The sequence below is a fragment of the Marmota flaviventris genome, chromosome 7, assembly GCF_047511675.1.
Source record: "Marmota flaviventris isolate mMarFla1 chromosome 7, mMarFla1.hap1, whole genome shotgun sequence".
Taxonomy (NCBI): Eukaryota; Metazoa; Chordata; class Mammalia; order Rodentia; family Sciuridae; genus Marmota; species Marmota flaviventris.
Window position 1 is genome coordinate 29,886,422 of NC_092504.1, and position 19,268 is coordinate 29,905,689.

General features: G+C 41.0%; 1 protein-coding gene across 1 annotated transcript in view; it reads left to right on the forward strand.

The window, feature by feature from the left end:
• The first annotated feature begins 4,118 nt into the window (after positions 1-4,118).
• The window catches only part of LOC139706352 (sperm motility kinase 2B-like), a 31,573-nt gene continuing 16,423 nt past the window's right edge, over positions 4,119-19,268 (forward strand). The window contains exon 1 of the mRNA XM_071613993.1: positions 4,119-4,162. Coding sequence (XP_071470094.1) covers positions 4,119-4,162 — 44 coding nt within the window. The remainder of the gene's footprint in view (positions 4,163-19,268) is intronic.

Below are 19,268 nucleotides of genomic sequence, written 5' to 3' on the forward strand. Positions count from 1 at the left end.
GTTAAATTTTGTTACAGAGTTGTTACACTAGAAAATTATTTCAGTCTTCAAACAATATAGAGTCTTGTGTATGTATTGTTTGTATGAATAAAAGATAAACCACTTAAATTTGTGTGCAGTTGGTTTTTCTGTCCCTCTTTTGCAAAAGTGATTGGAGACCTCAAGTAATAGTAATAGTTGTTCTTGCTTACTGAGTGCTTATAATGAGGGCACCTAGGTACTTTTCTCAGAGCTTTACAGATTCTAAGCTATGCAGTCTTCACAACAGACTTATGAGTAGATACTGTTAGTCTTTCATATTTACAGATGTGGAAACCTAGAAATGCTGAACAAGATCTCAGTGTACCATCACTGTGTTTTTAATTAAATTTCTTAAAGCAATCCAAATGTGCCATTTAGTGCACAGTAAGCACTACCTGACAATGACCTCTAAGGTATTTTCTAACTTGTAAATGAGAGATCAATCTGGTCTCTTAAAGATCCCTCAAAGTTGCTGTCAACTCCCAGGTTTTTCAGCGGTACAAAAATAGTTGATGAATTCATTCAGCAAATATTTGTTTGGCTATGCATTTTACCAGGAACACAGGGTAAATAAAATAACTCATGACTTCCAGGACTTCAGCCTTAACAAGAAAACAGGAAACAAGTCCTGTGTGTGTTTGTGAGAGGGCAGTATGCAGGCAGTGTGCTTCCCTCTGGGGCTCAGGAGAAGAGATGACAACCAAGGACGTGTCCCAATTGTAAAATCCTCCAGGTGAGAAAATAGGGCCAGGAAATCCTTCCCAGAATCCTTTACTGCTCAGGTCTGAGAATCCCCACATACACCAAGGTGCAAGCAGGGTGCTTGGGCAGCATTGGAGAGTCAAAGTTATAAGTAGGCAATAATGAGATGAAACCTTGTATCTAGTTGTCAGGGAATGATTTAAAATTTAAAAGGTAATAATAAATGGAAGAAATGAGCTGTTGGGTTTATTGCCCTTATCAACATTTGGCTGAGACTAATCTGTGTTAAAGTTTATCCCCACTGAAAACTATTCCATTAGGCATGCCAGGGAATTCATTCTTGGATTCCAAGCTATGTCCTTTAGGTCGAAAGTTACACCCTCTTCTGGTTCTCAGAAAAAAATGTGGAGAAGTTGATCACCAATGTTTTTGTTAAAGTATTTCATATAGATGGAGTTTGTATTGAAAGAGCTTCTTTCCTAGAGTTAAGAATACTACAAATATGGTATATTTTCTGTGTCTAAGGTGTTATGTCCTAGGATGGTTTGAAAATTAGTTCTTCTGTCCAAAATCCTACAATCAAAAAAGACATAACTAAACTAGATATAAGTCTATGACCAAAAAATAAGTTGTTTATAAAAGGGAAAGCTGGGTGCTGAGGACCCAGGGAAGCAGTTAGAACTACCTGGGAATCAAAAAGGATGAACAGGAGGAATAGGCAACTGAGGCTTGAAAAGTAAGTAGTACTTATCCATCAATATCAGGCATTTCAGGTTAGAGAAGCTGAATAAGAAAAAAAAAGAGTTGAAGCATATTTTGAATGACTTTAAATGCTATGCTGGGATTTTAGACTCATTAGGTAGTTGATAGGAAGTAGTTGAAATGTTTTTGAGAAGGGGAGTGGCCTAGTTGGAATGGTATTTGGGATAAATGGTAGGCAGTGTTTTGTCGGATGGATTAGAGATGGAAAGATCAGAAGCCCCGAGACCCTTAAAGACTATTGCAAGGATCTAGGCTAGAAAGTATGAGAATTTGACAGGACGGTGGCAGTGAGAATGCTAAGAGAAGCAGAGATTTAGACTGATTTCAGTACTTAACTGGGTGATGGAGGAGAGGGAAACTCAATTCTACTTCCAATTTAAATTAGGTAGATGGTAGAGTTACAAATGTAAAGTGAATAGGAAACAAATGCAGGGAAAACAAACTTTGTCCTGATCCTTTAAAGGATCCCAGTTGGTAATATGCCATTTATCCCATGAAGAAAACTGAGATAAAGAATCCAATCAGTGTTGTCATTTTTTCAGGAGCCCTCTTCTACAGTGCCAATAAGGCATAGGATGTCATTGCTGTTGCAATGTAAACTGATAACCATAACATTTTTTAAAAGTTATTTTTTTAGAGCTACTGGACAAATTTGGAAGTATATTGACAAATCTACTCAAAACAAACTCACTTTCCTATCTTCCATAACATTAATTTGAAACAATTTATATGCTAATGAAAATATGAACAAACTTAAAAACTAAGTAAATTATGGTATTTTTATTCCAACATGCATCAATATGTATGTTCTTCTGTATCCTCCCCTGCTCAGGGTCCCCTTCAGATCTCCATTTGGCAAGTGACTTGCATGAATCATGAATTACATTTGTGTAAACATACAGAATTTGGCTCTAGTGTATCAACTGGAGAAATTATATGCACCATTTAATTGAGATTACAAATAATAACAGCACTTCTGTCTACACGGAATGCCCACCTGTCCTAGATGAAGGCAACTAAGCCACTCATAGCAAAGGTTCTCAAACCAGTGTGTATCACCTATGAAAACACAAGTTCCTTCACCCTCCCCAGATGCCACATTTCTGAACCCATTTATTGGGGAAGGGCCCCAAAATTCGTGTTTTTACTGCATCAGATTAATGCTGATTCGGCTAGTCTAAGAAATACGTGTTAAAACCCAAGACAAATACGAAAATGTTTTTTGGTCAGAATAACCTAACTGATGAATGCACTAATATTCTGTGGACGTTACTAAGGCACCAACTAGACCTGGGACATGAGAGTCATTTATTGTGGCCCAGGGGGTTTATCAGAAAATGACATAAAACAACATATAACTTCCCTTATAAATCTTCCATTTGTAAGTGCAGCAGCCACTAGGACACTGGGAAAGTTAAAAAAAAAAAAAAAAAAAAAAAAAAAAAAACGTGGCAAATGCGGGCAGAAGCAGTGAAACTTGTGGTTGGGAGGTCGCAGAGGAGGTTTTAAACAGTATTTACAAAACGGCTTTAGGGAATTGTCTTCCGTTGCAGCACCAGGTTCGCATTCTTCCTATGGGCGTGAATGCAGCTGGAACCACTAAAGCAGGCAGATTGGAAAACTAAGGGCAGTAAGTGCATCTCTAAATAGGATTCTGCCCAGTTCCTTCTCCAACATCTGGTTTTATCCTCTCTCCCTGGATAGATTGACGGGAAGAGAGAAGGAAGTTAGCTAGATGGCGCAATTGCTTAATACATTTTCCTGGCAAGCCCCACAATCGCTTTGGAGGGCAGGTGGAAAGAATTTTCGGAAAAGGCAATTAGTTCTCCACCCACCACCGTAGATATAGGGACTGTAACAACTTCGAGAGCTCATTAGATGGATGGCGTGTTGCAAAGAATTATACTAGTACCCGCCCCCCGACACACATCAACCAAAAGAAGTAGTAATAGTAGAGGGAAACGAGGGCGGAGAACCTTGGGTTCACTGAGCTCCCACTGTGACCTTTGCGGGGGCAGGCGAGTGTGTGCAGCTTCCCTGGAAATGATCCTGTTAGTGTCTTCGCTGTTTCTCAGGTCATCTAGCCAAAAAGGCAGGCGATGGATAACTGTGCGCACAGGACTAAATAGCAGATGCCAAACTGATAAGGAAACCGAAAAACTCCAAATACACGAAGGTCAAGGGTACAAATTTATTTGCCAGGAGGTGCATTTATCTATCCCCAACCCGCCACTTAAGTCCCCAATCATAGGGAGAGCTCCCTTCTCCGAACAGCACGATAAAAAGTAGGCACCAAAAAGTTTCCCAGGACGGCCACAGCTGGCACAGAAGCTGGGTGTCGGCGCTGAGACCCAGCTCCTGGATTTCCTGCTCCTTTGCCCCGGGATGACCAACCCCGGCTCCGAGGAGGTCCGGCGTCCGGCTCCAGCTGTGGCGCCGCGGTCCCCCGGGAGCTCGCGGCAAGGGGCGCGCAGGTAAAGGGTTACGCGTACCGCGGAGGTTCGCCCCGGGCCGGGCCACGTGACGCGCCGGCCCAATGACGGCGCCCGGTCCGCAGCTCGGGCGCCGCGGGCTCCGGTTGCCGCTGAGCCGCTCGCGTTTTCCCAGCGCGGCCACCCAAGGCCAGCGAAGCCATGGGCGCCACGACCCCAGAGCAGCTGCAGCCGCCCGGCCCCAGGTAGGGACAGTCGCCCTCCAGCGCGTCGGGCGCCGCCGTGCGAGCGCTAGTGCTTCACTCCTGCGGAATGGGCTTTGGGGCAGGGGCCCCCCGACTTCTCGCGAGGGTCCTACTTGTTCTTGATTTCTTTTGGCCCTGGGGGTGGACGGGGAGGAGGGGCCTTGAGGATGTTTGCATTTTGAAGACTTGGGGTCGGGGGTGGAATCACGAAATTTAACAAAGGCGCGGAGAGAGCGGCAAAACGGGGGACGCGAGGACTTTTACAAATTCCCAAAACTAAAGAGCAAGCTGTTTGTAAAGCTCAGCATGTAAATGGCTGTAGGAAACTTTTTAAATTAAATCCCTAGTTAATGAACTTTCAAACAATGCCTGAGAACTTAGCTCGGAAAAACTGCAAGAGATTTCCCCTTATTTCTAGGGCCCCTTCTCCCGCCCCATGATTAAGCATCTGAGTGTTTTTTTAATAAAACGGAAATGGGATTTGACCGCCGCCACCGTTTCTTTGAAATGTCCTTGGGTCCCAGGATTTGCCCCGCCTTGGGGTGCTGGCGTCCGTTGTGGGTGAGCAGGGGGTTGAGGGAAGAGGATGCGACTCTACAAGGAACACCTAGTGCAATGAGGGTGACAGGTGCAAACGGTTAAACGGTCACAAACTGCTAAATATTTAATAACTAGGTAAGTGTCACCCAGGTGAATCACTTGGGTCCTTTTGACCTTGGCCGCCTGGATGAGGTGAGATTTTCACAAAATGACAGCGGAAGAATTTTTCTTATAATAGGAGGTAGATCAATGTGCAACCCCAGCCTCCTGCACCGTAATTATCATTAAAATCAAAACAAAAACTCCTTTTGGTGACTTAGTACCTTCTGTTTTCCGTCCGATTATAGATATTTACCCCATCTAGAAGGAGTCAATGTTCCATGAGGAGGTAAGATCATTAAATAGGGTATTTATTTCCTTCCTGACACATTTATGGGAGAGAGTAACTGATGGTGCTTCTCACTATGGCTTGTGGATGTCCTGGGTGACCAATTTATTGTGAGGAGTAATTACTGAGAAGAGAAACAATCAAAAGTAGAAGTAGAAGTGATTGTTGTTTTTAAAGCTAATGCATTCTGTATTTGCTGAGTTTTTTTCTCCCGTTTAATCTTCTAGTTAATACTATGAAAAGGATATTTTACTAACAGTTAAAGCTTCTCAATCAAAATGCCAGTGTCCATGGAACACCTTCTGTAGTAAAGTCCCTCTCCTGAGATGGATGAGTGAAACAATAATTTGAGGTTGTAAAATTAAAGAAGAGGGCTGAGGATGTAGCTCAGTAGCAGAGCACTTGGGTAGCATGCATAAGGCCTGGGTTTAATCCACAGCACTGAAAAAAATAAAATAAAATAATGTTTCAGTGATCCCAGGTTATTTCTGTTTCTCTGAAGTGTGAAAAGTCAGTTAATACCAAGCTGCACTGGCCACTGAGGGTATTGGAGCAGACACTGACACAGGAAAGGGAGGTGTGATTTTATTTCTCGTCCTTGCCCACTCTGTCCATCCTCTGATCTTGCTCCTTTATTTAATGTGTAAGCATTAAATAAATGTCTGTCTCATACCTCAACCTAGCCCTCATTATCAGTAGTTCTAAAGATTTAGCTATTTAATGATGTCTAAAGACAAATATGACCAACCTTAACTATGTTCCAAAGACCTTTTGCATATCTGGAATTTAAAACAACAAAAACTTGCTTGTCAACTAAACACATATTTAGGAAAATAGAATGATTCTCTGGAATTCCCACCCAGCACCTTTCTTGAGTCTGGAAAACACCTTGCTAAACTCTGGCCAGAATCCAGTGCCAGGCCAAGGAAGGGCAGAGCAGGTGCTATCTGCTTTGCTCCTGGAACTGCCCTGCCCTGGTGCCTGAGGAGTTCACTTCTTGCAAAGAACTCCAGATTCTAATAATTTAATACTAACCTTCTAAGAGCTTGTTTCCTCTCCCTTGACTGCTTCAGATTCTCCTAGTTACACACCTTTTCCAATAACCCTGAATCTTAGGTTCTTGGGGGTCTTGGTTAAATGGTACCTACTTCTTGATGTCTTCTTCTTCTTTTGATCGTTACACAGATTAGCTGTTTACAGATAGACTTCCTTGGTGTCCAGAAAAGAAGTATTGGGAAGAATTGATTGATCCATCCTAGGAGGAGGGCAGGCACAGAGCCTTTACCTGTCTGCAGGTCAGAGAGGTCCTCCAGTTGTGTTCTTTCTAGAACACCTGCTCTTAACCACTGATCCATCCAACTTGTAACCTTTCTTGCTCTAGTTATCCCTGAATGCTATTTAAGAGGGTATGCTGAATGCTAACATCTTCCATTTACTCATACCCTTTTCACCTGTGAATATCCTCATCTCACAGAGATTGGAATTTCCAGGATTATAGACCATCAAAATGATCCTCTCCTAAAACATACTTAAAACACTGAGATGATGAACATGTGCTATGCAGCAGATAATTAAAATAACTCAAAATACAGACTCAGAGTGATGTGAGGCACCTAAGAAACATGCTCCTGAGTTGCAATGAGTGTTTATTAACATAAAAGAAAAGGGATAATCATGCCTCACACTTTACCACAAGCAGTGAGCTCTTTTCTATTAGGTGTGCAAGTGACTCTCCAGAATTAAATGAAACTCTGGTCTGGCTCTGGAGACAGCATGTGTGTAGACACAGAGACAACAGGCAGTTGGCAGAAGTGTGGACACAGCCCCTATCTTCAGGAATCTTACACCATTGAAGGGTTTGAAGCAGAGCAGATCTCTATTCTAGAAAGTTCACTCAGCTGCAGTGATAAGAATGAGAGGAGGGAGATACAAATAATGCCAAAGGCAGATGCTGCAAAAATCCACATGATGGGGGTGAGAGAGAAGTGAGTCAATTATAAAAAAAAAAAAAAAAATTATTTAGGGAACAAATGCTCTTTACAATTTTAACTGCAAGAAACTATTAACCAATCCATTTTTAAAAAATATTAATTCACATGACATTTCAGAAGGACAGGACATTTTATTCAAGGTGGATAAACATAAGCCACATTTCAGTGCAATGTTCTTCTGCTGATTATAGTTACTCTGCCTCTCCCCATAGCTTTTTTCCATCACAGCAAAAAAAAAAAAAAGTTTTTGATAAACAAAGAATTTGATAAACAAGAATTTGAATTTTCTAAAATTTTTATGGTAATTCCTTCCCCAAGTTTGATAATTGAGTACCTATCTTGGTCATTCGTTTGCAAGACATGCAAAGATCTGATTCTTTATAGCTGTACAATAGTGTCCCTTCTTTGTGATGGTCAGTTGCCAACAACTGCAGTTCTCTAAAACATTTACTGCAGCCTAAAAATGAATAGAAGAAGTTGACCTGCACCTGCAAATTATTGTTAAGAGCCACACATACTGGGTTCCCAGGAGAACTTATATGATATGATTTCATGTCCCTTTCTTAATAAGCCTGGCTGCATGGGTTCCTGGTCCACCACTAGGAAGTCCATGTTATAGGTTCAATCTGTGACTAGCACAAGGAGTATGTAGTCACAACCACCACTGCTCAACAACAAAGACAAGACAGCGAAGGTGTCTGTGATTAAAACCTTTTCTACAGAAAAATGTTAAATGTGGTTCAGATTTGTTAAATATGTGTTCTGGAAAAAAATGAACCCTTATTCCTTTCTCTAGCTGAAAAGAACCTTAATAGTCACTTCGTATGACACTGTAGTTTATAAATGAGGAAACTGGCTCAAAGAGGTCCAATGATTTCTCTAAGTTCATACAGATGCCCACTGGAAAAGTTACAAGGTCCAGACTGTAACAGTCCCAATTCATAGTTCAGTCATCTTCCTACTACTCATTAAAGCCTAAATTTTAGTTGTATGGAGAAATCCATTTTCAGTTAAGTACCCTTTCCCCAAATATAATAGCCACTGTTCATTGTGAAATTGCATATATATGTATATGTGTGTGTATGCACACGTGCGCGCGCGCGCACACACACACACACACAGGATCAGTTATCTGTTGCTATGCAAAATAAACCATCCCAAACATAATGGCTTAAAACAACTACCATTTATTTAGCTTGTGAGTCTGTGGATCATCAGTTTGGTCTGGACTCAGCTGGGCAAGTCTAATGATCTTGTCCTCTGAGTACTGGCCCACCATCAGCTGAGTCACCTAGGGAGCTGCTGAGCCTGTGTCTCATCATTCACAGGCTAGCCAGGGCCTGTTCACAGGTTGGTTCTGCATGGTTGCAAGACGGAGAGCGGGAACAAGGTCCCTTGAGGTCTCAACTATAAAAGCAAGTCAGGAGGCCAACTTAGGTTTAAGGGATGGAGAAATAGACCCAACCTTTTGATGGGCGGGGCTCCATAGTCAACATTAGAGAATGTCATGGAGTCAGAGAGAAGTGGAGAATCATGCCATTTTCAAAATCTGTCATATCAGCCCAGCACTCTACATAACTCACCTAACTTAGTTCTCACAATACTAGAAGTTACAGGTGAGGAAACAGACCCAGGCATGTTAGTCTGGGTTAGGCAGGGGATGCCACCATGAGTGATGGAACCAGCCTTGGATCTCAGACTCCAAAGACCATATCAGAACCTCAGTGCAGCCTGCCTCTCTGCATTATGCCACAGTGAAAGGTGGCATCATTGCCAAGTATCACTCAGCTCAGAGCTGGGCATGAAAAATAAAAACTTTGAGAATACTTTTTAAACTTATGTGTGAAAAAAAATCAGACATGACTGCCCCTTCAAAGAATATATGATTCACTTTATGTCCACGTGCAGAAATTATTGAAGCAGTAAGATTCAGGGTAAGGAGAAAGGGGCTGGATGGATTATGGGAGAAGCTTAGCATGATGAGTTTATGACAGCCAAGAGAAAGATTTGAAGAGAATAGTATTTATTAATATCTCAAAAGCTCCTCACATCATTTATGTAAAGTAATAATATTCCCACTCTACAAGGGATATTATTCCCTAACATCTCACACTTGACAAAGATAGCAATCAAACCCATGTCTGTGTCCCCCTTTTTCCCCCTACTAAGCCAAAAGCTTTGCTACTCAAAGTGGGGTCCATGAACCAGCAGCAGTGTGATCACCAGGGAACTTGTTGGAATGTTGTCTTTCTTTTCTTAGTACTGGGGATTGAACCCAGGGACACTTAACCCCTGAGCCACATCCCAGCCCCTTTTTTATATTTTATTTAGAGACAGAGTCTTGCTTGAGGCCTTGCTAAGTTGCTGAAGCTGGATTTGAACTCATGATCCTTCTGCCTCAGCCTCCCAAACTGCTGGGATTACAGGCGTGTGCCACCATGCCCAGCTTAAAATGCTCTCTTGATTCTGCCTGCCATCTACTGCATCAGAATGTGTTTTAACAGGACCTCATCTCCCAGATGATGCATGAGCACCTCTGAGAAGCCCTGTGCTAAAGGGAACTTGGAGATGATTTGCATTAACATAGACAAAGGAGGGTGGAAATGCTTTCTAGGCGTGGAGTCTGGCAAGAGCAGAGGCTGGACTTAGTTCCACAGGTATAAGGACAAGTGGAGGGGTTCACAGAGTAGGAAGGGATGTGAGATGGACAGAATTCTGTGGAACCCAATGAAGACTGTTCTTGAGGTAGGTTAATGGGCAGCCTTGAAGATGGCCTGGAGAGGACAGGCACTGGCCACAAGGACCCCAGGTGTGAGGTTTGCACTCATCCAGGAGAACTCAGACTAAGGTAGGGATGGAGGAGAAAGGTCTAATCGGGGAGGCATCTCAAAGCACATCCAGCCAGCTTGATGACAGATTGGATTCTAAGGAAAGATCCAGCAGAAGGAGGAGAAGATGACCCTGGACTGCCAGGTTCTGAGTTGTGTTTCCCAGCCTTCAGGTTGGGTATGTTTGCTTTCTTTACTGCTGAGAAAAGATACCTTTTTGTAGTGGTGGCTTTATTGTTTTGAGGTAACTGCTCCCATTATTTAAATTGTATCAGTTTTCAGCTATTGGGAAGAGGTAATTCCAATATTACTATTCCAAGTCTGCATGTCTATGTAAATAGTGGGAAAGTGGTTTTTTTTTTTTATACTGTCTTTTTTTGTTCTAATTAGTTATATATGACAGTAGAATACATTTGGACACATCATATATAAATGGATTATAACTTCTCATTCTGGTTGTACATGATGTAGAGTTACGCAGGTTGTGTTATCATACATGCACATAGGGTAATAATGTTCAATTCATTCTACTATCATTCCTATTCCCATACCCTCTCCCCTCTTTTCACTCCCCTCTGTGTAATCCTAAGTACCTGTATTCTTCTGTAGCCCCTACATGTTGTGAATTAGCATCCACAAATCAGAGAAAACATTCAGCCTTTGGTTCTTTGGGATTGGCTTATTTTGCTTAGCATGATATTCTCCAGCTCCTTCCATTTACCAGTAAACGCCATAATTTCATTCTTCTTTAAGATTGAGTAATACTCTACTGTGTATATATACCACAATTACTTTATCCATTCATCTGTTAGAGGGCATCTAGGTTGATTCCACAGTTTAGTTATTGTGAATTGAGCTGCTGTAAACATTGATACAGCTGTATCACGTGGTATGCTGATTTTAAGTTCTTTGGATATAAACCTAGGAGTGGGATAACTCCTAGGTAGTTCCCTTCCAAGTTTTCTGAGGAATCTCCATTCGGCTTTCCAGAGTGGTTGCACTAATTTGCAGTCCCACCGGCAATGTATAACTTTTTCTCCACATTCTCGCCAACATTTGTTGTTGTTTGTATTCTTGATGATTGCCATTTTGACTGGAATGAGATGGAATCTCAGTGTAGTTTTGATTTGCATTTCTCTAATTGCTAGAGATGCTGAACATGTTTTCATATATTTGTTGCTCAATTGTATTTCTTCTGTGAAGTGTCTGTTCAGTTCCTTAGCCCATTTATTGACTTGTTTTGGTGTTGAGTTTTTTGAGTTCTTTATATATCCTGGAGATGAGTGTTTTATCTGAGGTACATTGATAAAGATTTTCTCCTATTCTGTAGGCTTTCTCTTTACATTATCAATTGTTTCCTTTGCTGTGAAAAAGCTTTTTAGTTTGATTCCTCCCATTTATTGATGTTTGATTTTACTTCTTGCTCTTTAGGAGTCTTGTTAAGGAACTCAGTTCCTAAGCTGACCTGGTGAGGATTTGGGTTTATTTTTTTTCTTCTATTAGGTACAGGGTCTCTGTTCTAGTGCCTAAGTCCTTAATCTACTTTTTGAGTTGAGTTTTGTGCAGGATGAGAGGTAGAGGTTTAATTTCATTTTGCTACATATAGATTCCCAGTGGGAAAGTTTTTTTAATGGCATATAATTATTATAATAAAACAATTCTTTGTGTACTTCTTAGTTTATTAGATCTTCCCAACTACCCTGCATTATCTGTGTAAGTAGGACTTATGCCCCTTTCACAGTTAAGGACACTGAGACTTTGATGTGACACAGTCATGTATGATCTCAGGTCTACTGACTCCAAGCCCAGTCCTGTCTGTGTCTACTAAAGCACTCTGTAGACTTTCTGTTTGGTCTTTGGAGGAATGTAGCTAACTGATCAGTTTTTGGTGTGGTTTTTGTTTGTTTGTTTGTTTTTGTTGTTTTGTTGTCATATACACTGTGCTAAACTCAGAAAGATGCTGGAAAGATTATATTGGCAATTTTGCAGTTATTATTTCATGGAAACTTGAAAATGCCTCATGAAAAAAACTGACTTCCTCCTCCACCTGATTTTCTTATTTCATTGAATCCACATGTTGATCCCAGTGGCAACAGATCGCGCCCTACACTTCAAATGATGTGAGCTTTTATATATCCTTTTCCTTTGAGTGATAAAAAGAGTTTGGCTTTGTTCAAATCTATTTTTTGAGCTTGTTTCTTAACTAGATAAGCTGAGGCTTTACAAATGTCCGGGGATGGTAGAATCATGGCTCTAAAGGAATCTTCATGGACTCTAACCCCTCATTTCATGGATAAGAAAACCAAGGCCTGGAGAGAAGAAGGACCCTGTTGAAGGACACCCCACAGGATGGAAGGAGGCCCAGGGCTAGACCCAGGTCTCCAATGCCTCAGTTCTTTTCTTTGACTTAAACTACTTCAAAGCAGTTCCTTTCTCTGAGGAACTGAGGCCACGGACAAGCAGTGCGGAGAAGTTGAGAGAGCCCAGCATCTAAAGTCATACGACCTGGATTTGAGTCCTGGTTTGCTAGCCACCTGGCATGTCACAGATGCATTTAATAATACAGTCATTTCTACAGAGAATCATAAAACAGAGATAATTGGATAGACGGTCGAAATCTGGTTTACAATTTATCTACATTCTCCTTTAAACTTGACGGGGCAAGTTTTATGATTGTCGCTGGGATTTGGTTTTGATGAAGAAAGCCAAGTGTTCCAGGACTGGATATAATACAAGCTTCAGGGATACACTACAGCCCCGGGCAGAGCCCAACCCCAGACCACTGGGGCAGAGACTGATCCCATGCTTAGAAGGAGATCAGGCCCTGCTACCGATGCCAGACTTGCTAACTGCAAAGGAACAGGCCAGTGTTTCCTGGTGCCAAAACCCAGAGTTAAGCTGTGGCTCTGGGGCGGTGCACCTGAAAATAGGTAGACCAAAGTCACACCTCACTGGCTTAGAGAGAGCTAGAGGCTTGTTTTTAAATACCCTGCCTCTATTCAAGGATTTAATGAGGCAAAAGGAGTGTTGCTTTTATGTAATTTAAAAAAAAAAAAATGCTACAGTAGCTTTGGAAAGTAAAATTACTAAAATTGCACCCTTTAACAAGCAGTCATCCTTTAACAGTGAACTACACAAGTTCAAAGCAGAATAAGCAAAGAAACAGAAACTGGAGAATTTAACTCTAGAGCAGTTTCTGGGGTCCCCAAAGGCAGCTGTGACTGGGTGAGATACATGTATACCCCACACCTGTAAGTCAGAAGTCATCAGGATCATCCTCCCAAACTCAGATCATTGTGAGCAGCATACGAATGTTTGTTTCCATTAAATTCCTTTACCCACTCCTGTGTGCAGGTGCTTGGTGTCTGCTTCCTCTATGTGAACCCTCTGAAAAGAAATGGAGGGTAGGGGTGGTATTTTTTCTGATTGCTAAGCCACTGGGTTGACCACATTTCTTGCATGACTCACTCGGAGTCAGGCCTGTCCCAGAAGAGACTGGAATAAGGGTTGGGCTGTCCTCAGGTTTGAATCCTGTCCCCACCATCTCAGGAATTTCTCCTAACCTCCTTGGGTTTCAGTCTCCGTATCAGTAGCACCAGGGCACTAGCTACTTCCCCTAAGGTATGTCTACCTAGAATATTCTACATGTGGTAAATTTTAATAAATGTGATTCCCAGCCTCTGTAGTCTCCAGTTTTCTAGAATGTAAAATGACAAGTCTGGACCAAAGCGGTTTCATGGGGTCCAGGAGGGAAGGAGAGAATGGGGAGGTGTCAAGCCCCCCAGGTCTCTCTCTGCTCACCTCACCTTTACCTGTGATAAAGCCACATGAAACAACAGAAGCTTTCAAGCTTGAACATGTGGGGCTTTCCCTAAATTTCTAACTAGACATATTTCCTTATCATGAAATTGTCCACTTAAAAGCCTGCCGAAGGATAGTTTTAAATGCTTCTTATATATAACCACATTTCAAGTGAGTAAAGAACTGTGGGGTCGCATGTAGTAGCAATTCAATGTTTGCACGGAATTGTGAAGTGCCAAGACCTTAGTGTGAGGAAACAAAGTAAAAGTGGAGCTCTTTGAGAAAGCAGAACTTGATTCTGAATTGATCATGATGTAAGTGATAAGACTGAGGGAAACTATAGCATATGGAGAAATGAGAGCTCTCGTTTCTTGGTCCTCATTTCCCTGGAGGATAGCAGCCTCATTTTTGGTGTTTTATATATTTCTCATCCTTCATTTCATGAGTTTAGCTGCATTAATGAAAAAATTGTGAAGTGTTCTTACCGTGCAGGGCCCATTCCAGTTGGTAAACTAGTGCCATAAAATGTTTTTGTTTTGTTTTTACTATTAATGCAGGTAGAATGCAGTTTAAATGTTTTTTTTTTTTTTTTTTTTTTATTAAAAAGTGTCTGTGGAACCCAAGCACTGTGCCAGATGGGGCACAAAATGGGCCTGGACACGCTCTCCCGGGGAGATGGGTATGGATCCATGACAGGGCAAACACGTAGCTCCACATTCCAACATGGCCCACAGGGAGGAAAGTCCCATACTGTGAGGGGCAGCACATGATGGGCAATACAACTTGATGGTCAGTGTGGTCTTTCCCATAAGAACAGTGAGAAGCTACTGAGGGTTTTCACCTGGGGAGTGATAAGATATGTGTCTCTGCCTGCAGCACAGGAAAGGAGAAGGCAGGTCCTGAGAGAGGTGGGCAGTCTGGGAAGGGCCTCCTGCACAAGAAGGTCTGACTTTCCACTTGAGTAAAGTAGAGGTAGTCAGATGGCGACAAGCAGATGGGTTCTTGAGATATTATGTGAGGCCACCAGGACCTGGTGATTGATTAGAAACAAAAGGTGAAGGAGGTGTAAAAAGATTAAATTTTAGGACCTGGGTAGGCAAGGAGTTTTGTTGCAGTGTTGTTACAATCAAAAACAAAAAGTGGAAAAGTGTCATATGTCTTCAACATGCATTGGTTGCATATAATTTAGAGAAACAATGTGGTGTTCCACACTGATTAAAAAATGTGATGTACATATAATGACATAATAGAAAAATGTCCAGAATATAGTCTTAAGTTTTCAAAAATTTGTGAGAGAAAAACATGACGATTCATCTTAATAAAAGAGTAATGATTATAATTAGCACTTCACAGAAAACATTTGGAAAAATGAATGTCAAGCAGACAAGAATAGAGATCACAGGGACATTTGCAATCTACATTTGACGTTTCTGTACACTGGACTCTGCAACTCTCATCTGTTCTTTTGTAATCAGAAAAAACAGACTTATCAGAAAATGAGCCAACTATCCTACTTCTACCATGAAAACTTCTGATCCCTCTATCCTAAAATGATCACTTGCTCTTCTTTTTTTTTTTTCCAGTGGACACAACATCTTTATTTTATTTTTATGTGGTGCTGAGGATCGAACCCAGCGCCCTACGCATGCCAGGCGAGCGCATTACCGCTTGAGCCACATCCCCAGCCCCTCACTCGCTCTTCTTGACACAGACCACAGTCATCCCAGAATGTGAATTCTAAAGAGGGCCTTAGAGATTATTTAATTCAATATCCTCACTTCAAAGATGGGGAAAGTGAGGCCCATAAAAGTGATATAACCCAAGTCACATAACTCTAAGTTAAGAGCCAAGACAGAATCCAGGGATGTGCTAACTTGGAGTTCAGAATTCTTCTTTCTACTACAACAAGATAGGTCTCCTCTGGCACTCCCTGTGTCTCTGAATAACTTGGTTTTATTGGACTATCAAGTAAATAGACAAATCTTTCTTCCTCCTGGAGGAAATGATGCGTTCAAAGCACCAATATCACACTTAAAACTCACTAAAACAATAGACTTCAGTTAGACTTGAGATCCAAGAGGCAAGACTAAAATTTAGGGAGAAGACTTCCACACTTGCCTTGCACTTACATGGAGCTCTTGTGAGTGCTGACACTCATGTGTACATGCATTCTCTCTCTTTCTCTCTCTCTCTCTCTCTCATATATATATATATATATATATATATATATATATATACACACACACACATATGTACATGTATGTATATACATATACATACACACATAAATACACATATATACATATACACATATGTGTGTGTGTGTGTGTGTGTGTATATATATATATATATATATATATATATATGGAGAGAGAGAGAGAGAGAGAGAGGCACTCACCCAATTGGTCAGACCAGAGAAATGAACTTGAACTTAGGATCTAATTGAGTGTCAGAGTGTCACATTGGTCCCCTTCTCACCGCAGCACTGTACCAATACTCCGAGCTTCCCAAAGGAAATGGCACCCCTATTCAAGACACACTTGTAAATCATCAACCGTTTTGGTGATTTACCACAGTGGTCGGACTCTCTCAGCCCCTGTGCACAACAGGTTTCAGGGACTGCTAATGCAGCCAACCTGGCCTGGTGGTGGTCCCAGAGGAGTTTCAGATTGTCAATCCCATGTGGGGCTCGGCCAAATGGACACTTCAGTGTGGGTCACTGTTCGCTGACATAAAGCTCCTGCCCTGATAGAACTGAGGATCTAGGCTACCTTGCCTTGTCCTAGGGGTGTCTGGGGAGTCATGCAGTCTGTTAAGGGCTGTGTTTGCTCTCTCACCTCTAGTGCCCGATTCTTTTCTCCCTCTTCCCTGAAGCTAATCAGAACACTTTTGTCTCTGCCTAGCTCCACTTAGCATCTGGTGTTTATCACCTAAATGAGCTGCTGTCTTTTGGAAACTACTCCGCTCTCTGCCTCCCATTTTGCAAATTTGGTGAGCTTGTTTCCAGTGTTTTATTAATTTACTTCAACTGAACATTTTCCATATCCTAAACATTTCCATTTTTAGACTCTGTATACCCACCTGCGTGTGTGTGTGTGTGTGTGTGTGTGTGTGTGTGTGTCTTATTTTAAACTCTTTCAAACCAGCTTTTCTTTTCCTGTTGCTAATCTTGTGTGGGTTGATGAAGCTTTAAATATTTAAGGTATCCATATAATGTATTTATACATTTATTTCATCTTAAAATTGGGAAAAGACAAAAATAGGTATCATAAGTGTCATATGCCCTTAAATTATATTAAGCAAACTCATTTTTATATACTTTTCCCTCAGTCAATTTCAAGTCTGCTTTTCACCATGCTCACATTGTTCATTTCACAAATGCAGAAATTTCATTCCAAACAAACTTCTTGAACACTAAGCTCATTTGAGGGCCTGAGTATGGGCAAGAGGGGAATGTGTAAGAGAACAGCCCACAGAACTTCCTTGCAAATGAAACAGGAAGGAAAGTGGTTGAACCACAACTCAACAGACCTTAGAGCAGAAAATTACAAGACAGCAGTAGGGAGTTCCAAGATCACAATAACCACACACCCTGGAGGAGTCATTAAGAGAGTATTATCTCTGGATAACCCAGACCTAGACCCTGTATGTGTCTGCACCTTCAAGAAGTACCAGGAAGAGGTTCTGTTTCTCACTGTTCTTTCCAGCTATGCTCAGACAGAGCAGTAATGTGTCAGACTGATGGTAATCTCGGTGTAATTATTGAATTTTTGTAATAATGCACAAAGCATGTTAGATGAGCAACAGTATGGACTATTTGAATCAATCTGCCCTGAAACTCAAGGACTGATGTTCCATCTAACTTGACCTTTCCTTGTCTGAGCATGGATGCACTACCTGATGATCATATCCTCTCCTGAACAGATACGGCCAAGCATTTTTATGTCATTTTTGGGAGTTTGTATGCATTATTCCCTAAACATTGGGACATTTTGATAGTTAACAGAGATAATAACTTCTATTACAAATTAAAATTCCCATGCAAGAGTTATAAGTTGTCTGTAGGTGTAATTAAGGGCTAGACCAAGTGAACTTGTGTTTCTTAATATCCATAATCAATATACATGTGAGTATCTTCCTTCCATTTTTCTGATTCATAATATGTTGAGAGAGTGAAGACATGAAAGAAAAAAAAAACAATTATTTCATCATCAAAAGGAAAGAAATGCTTTCCTGCTAGAAATTCTCAGTTGAAACTGATTAAGAAATGAGTAGCTCTGATGAGTCTTTAGAGGGAAACAAAGGATAAGAGGGTGCTGCTGTCTCTTTAAATTTGAAAATATTTTTATAATTGTCCTTGAAGTTTCTATTTTCATTTGTTTGCTTTGGGTGGCACACGGAAAAATATTTGCCTACCTTATGGTACTAGTCTTCATGCATGTGTTCGCAAATTAACTTCCCTGTGAAAAAGTGGTAGGCAATTCATTGGGAAGGGCTTTTCTTTTTAAATATTTGCAAGTGCATGAGTTTCTGCTCCATAAAATGGTGGTTCGTTCTATATATGAGAATCAGGTCTAAGAGATGATTCTCTAGAAAAATTCGTAACTGTGAAGCTTCGGAATCAAACATTGGGTTTTCTATTTATATAATATCTCAGAAACTACCTTGGTTGTGTGACCAGTGCTTTCATTATAAATCAGTTATCAAAGTTTTAATGAACCCTACTGTTTACTGCAAATAGCACTGTTTTTAAAAATCTTAATTTGTTGAAGTAGGATTTTTTTAAAAATGTAGATAATGAATGACTCTAAATTGTTTTGAGTAGGTCAGAGGCAAAGTATGTCTTTTTTCCTTAAAAGAATTAAAGTTTCAATTGTCTGAAAATTCTCATTCACTCAACAGATAGGTATTGAGCATTTCCTGTATTTCCCAAAAATTACAGAGAAAGTGCATCAGCCTTCCTAAAACTCCATAGTGGTCCTCCCTCCCTATAAATACAGAACTTTAATTTGCACATGAAATTCCTAAATGCTATTCTTCCACACCATGTACTTGGTATTTTTAAAGGAAAAACTTTAGATAAAATAAATATAACAGAGTTTATTGGAGCAAAGAACAAGTCGTGAGTCTGGATGCACGATGAAACAGAAAGATCAGAGGGCTCTGCTCCTCAGCCAACTGGGAAGTTTCATAGACCAAAAAGAAGGAAAGCGCAGAAGTAACATGAATAGTTACCGCCTCTTGTTTGCCTTATTTGGGCATGGTCTGATTAGTGGCTGCCTGTGATTGGCTGAAATTCAGCTATTTGTTACAGGAACTCTATACTTGTAAGTTGAATTTGTTTTCATACTATGTTAGGTTGCAGTTTGTATGGTGGAACTCAAAGTACAAAGACAGCTTCAGACTTTAGCCTCCTGCTTCTTGTGGTTTAATGGTATATGAATCCACTTAGCATACTTAGCATACATATTGTAGGCACTGGCCTCTGTGAGGTCAGTATACAGTAGTGAACAGAGGCTTGGTCCTCCCTCGCACGCTTATATCCACTCAGAAAGACA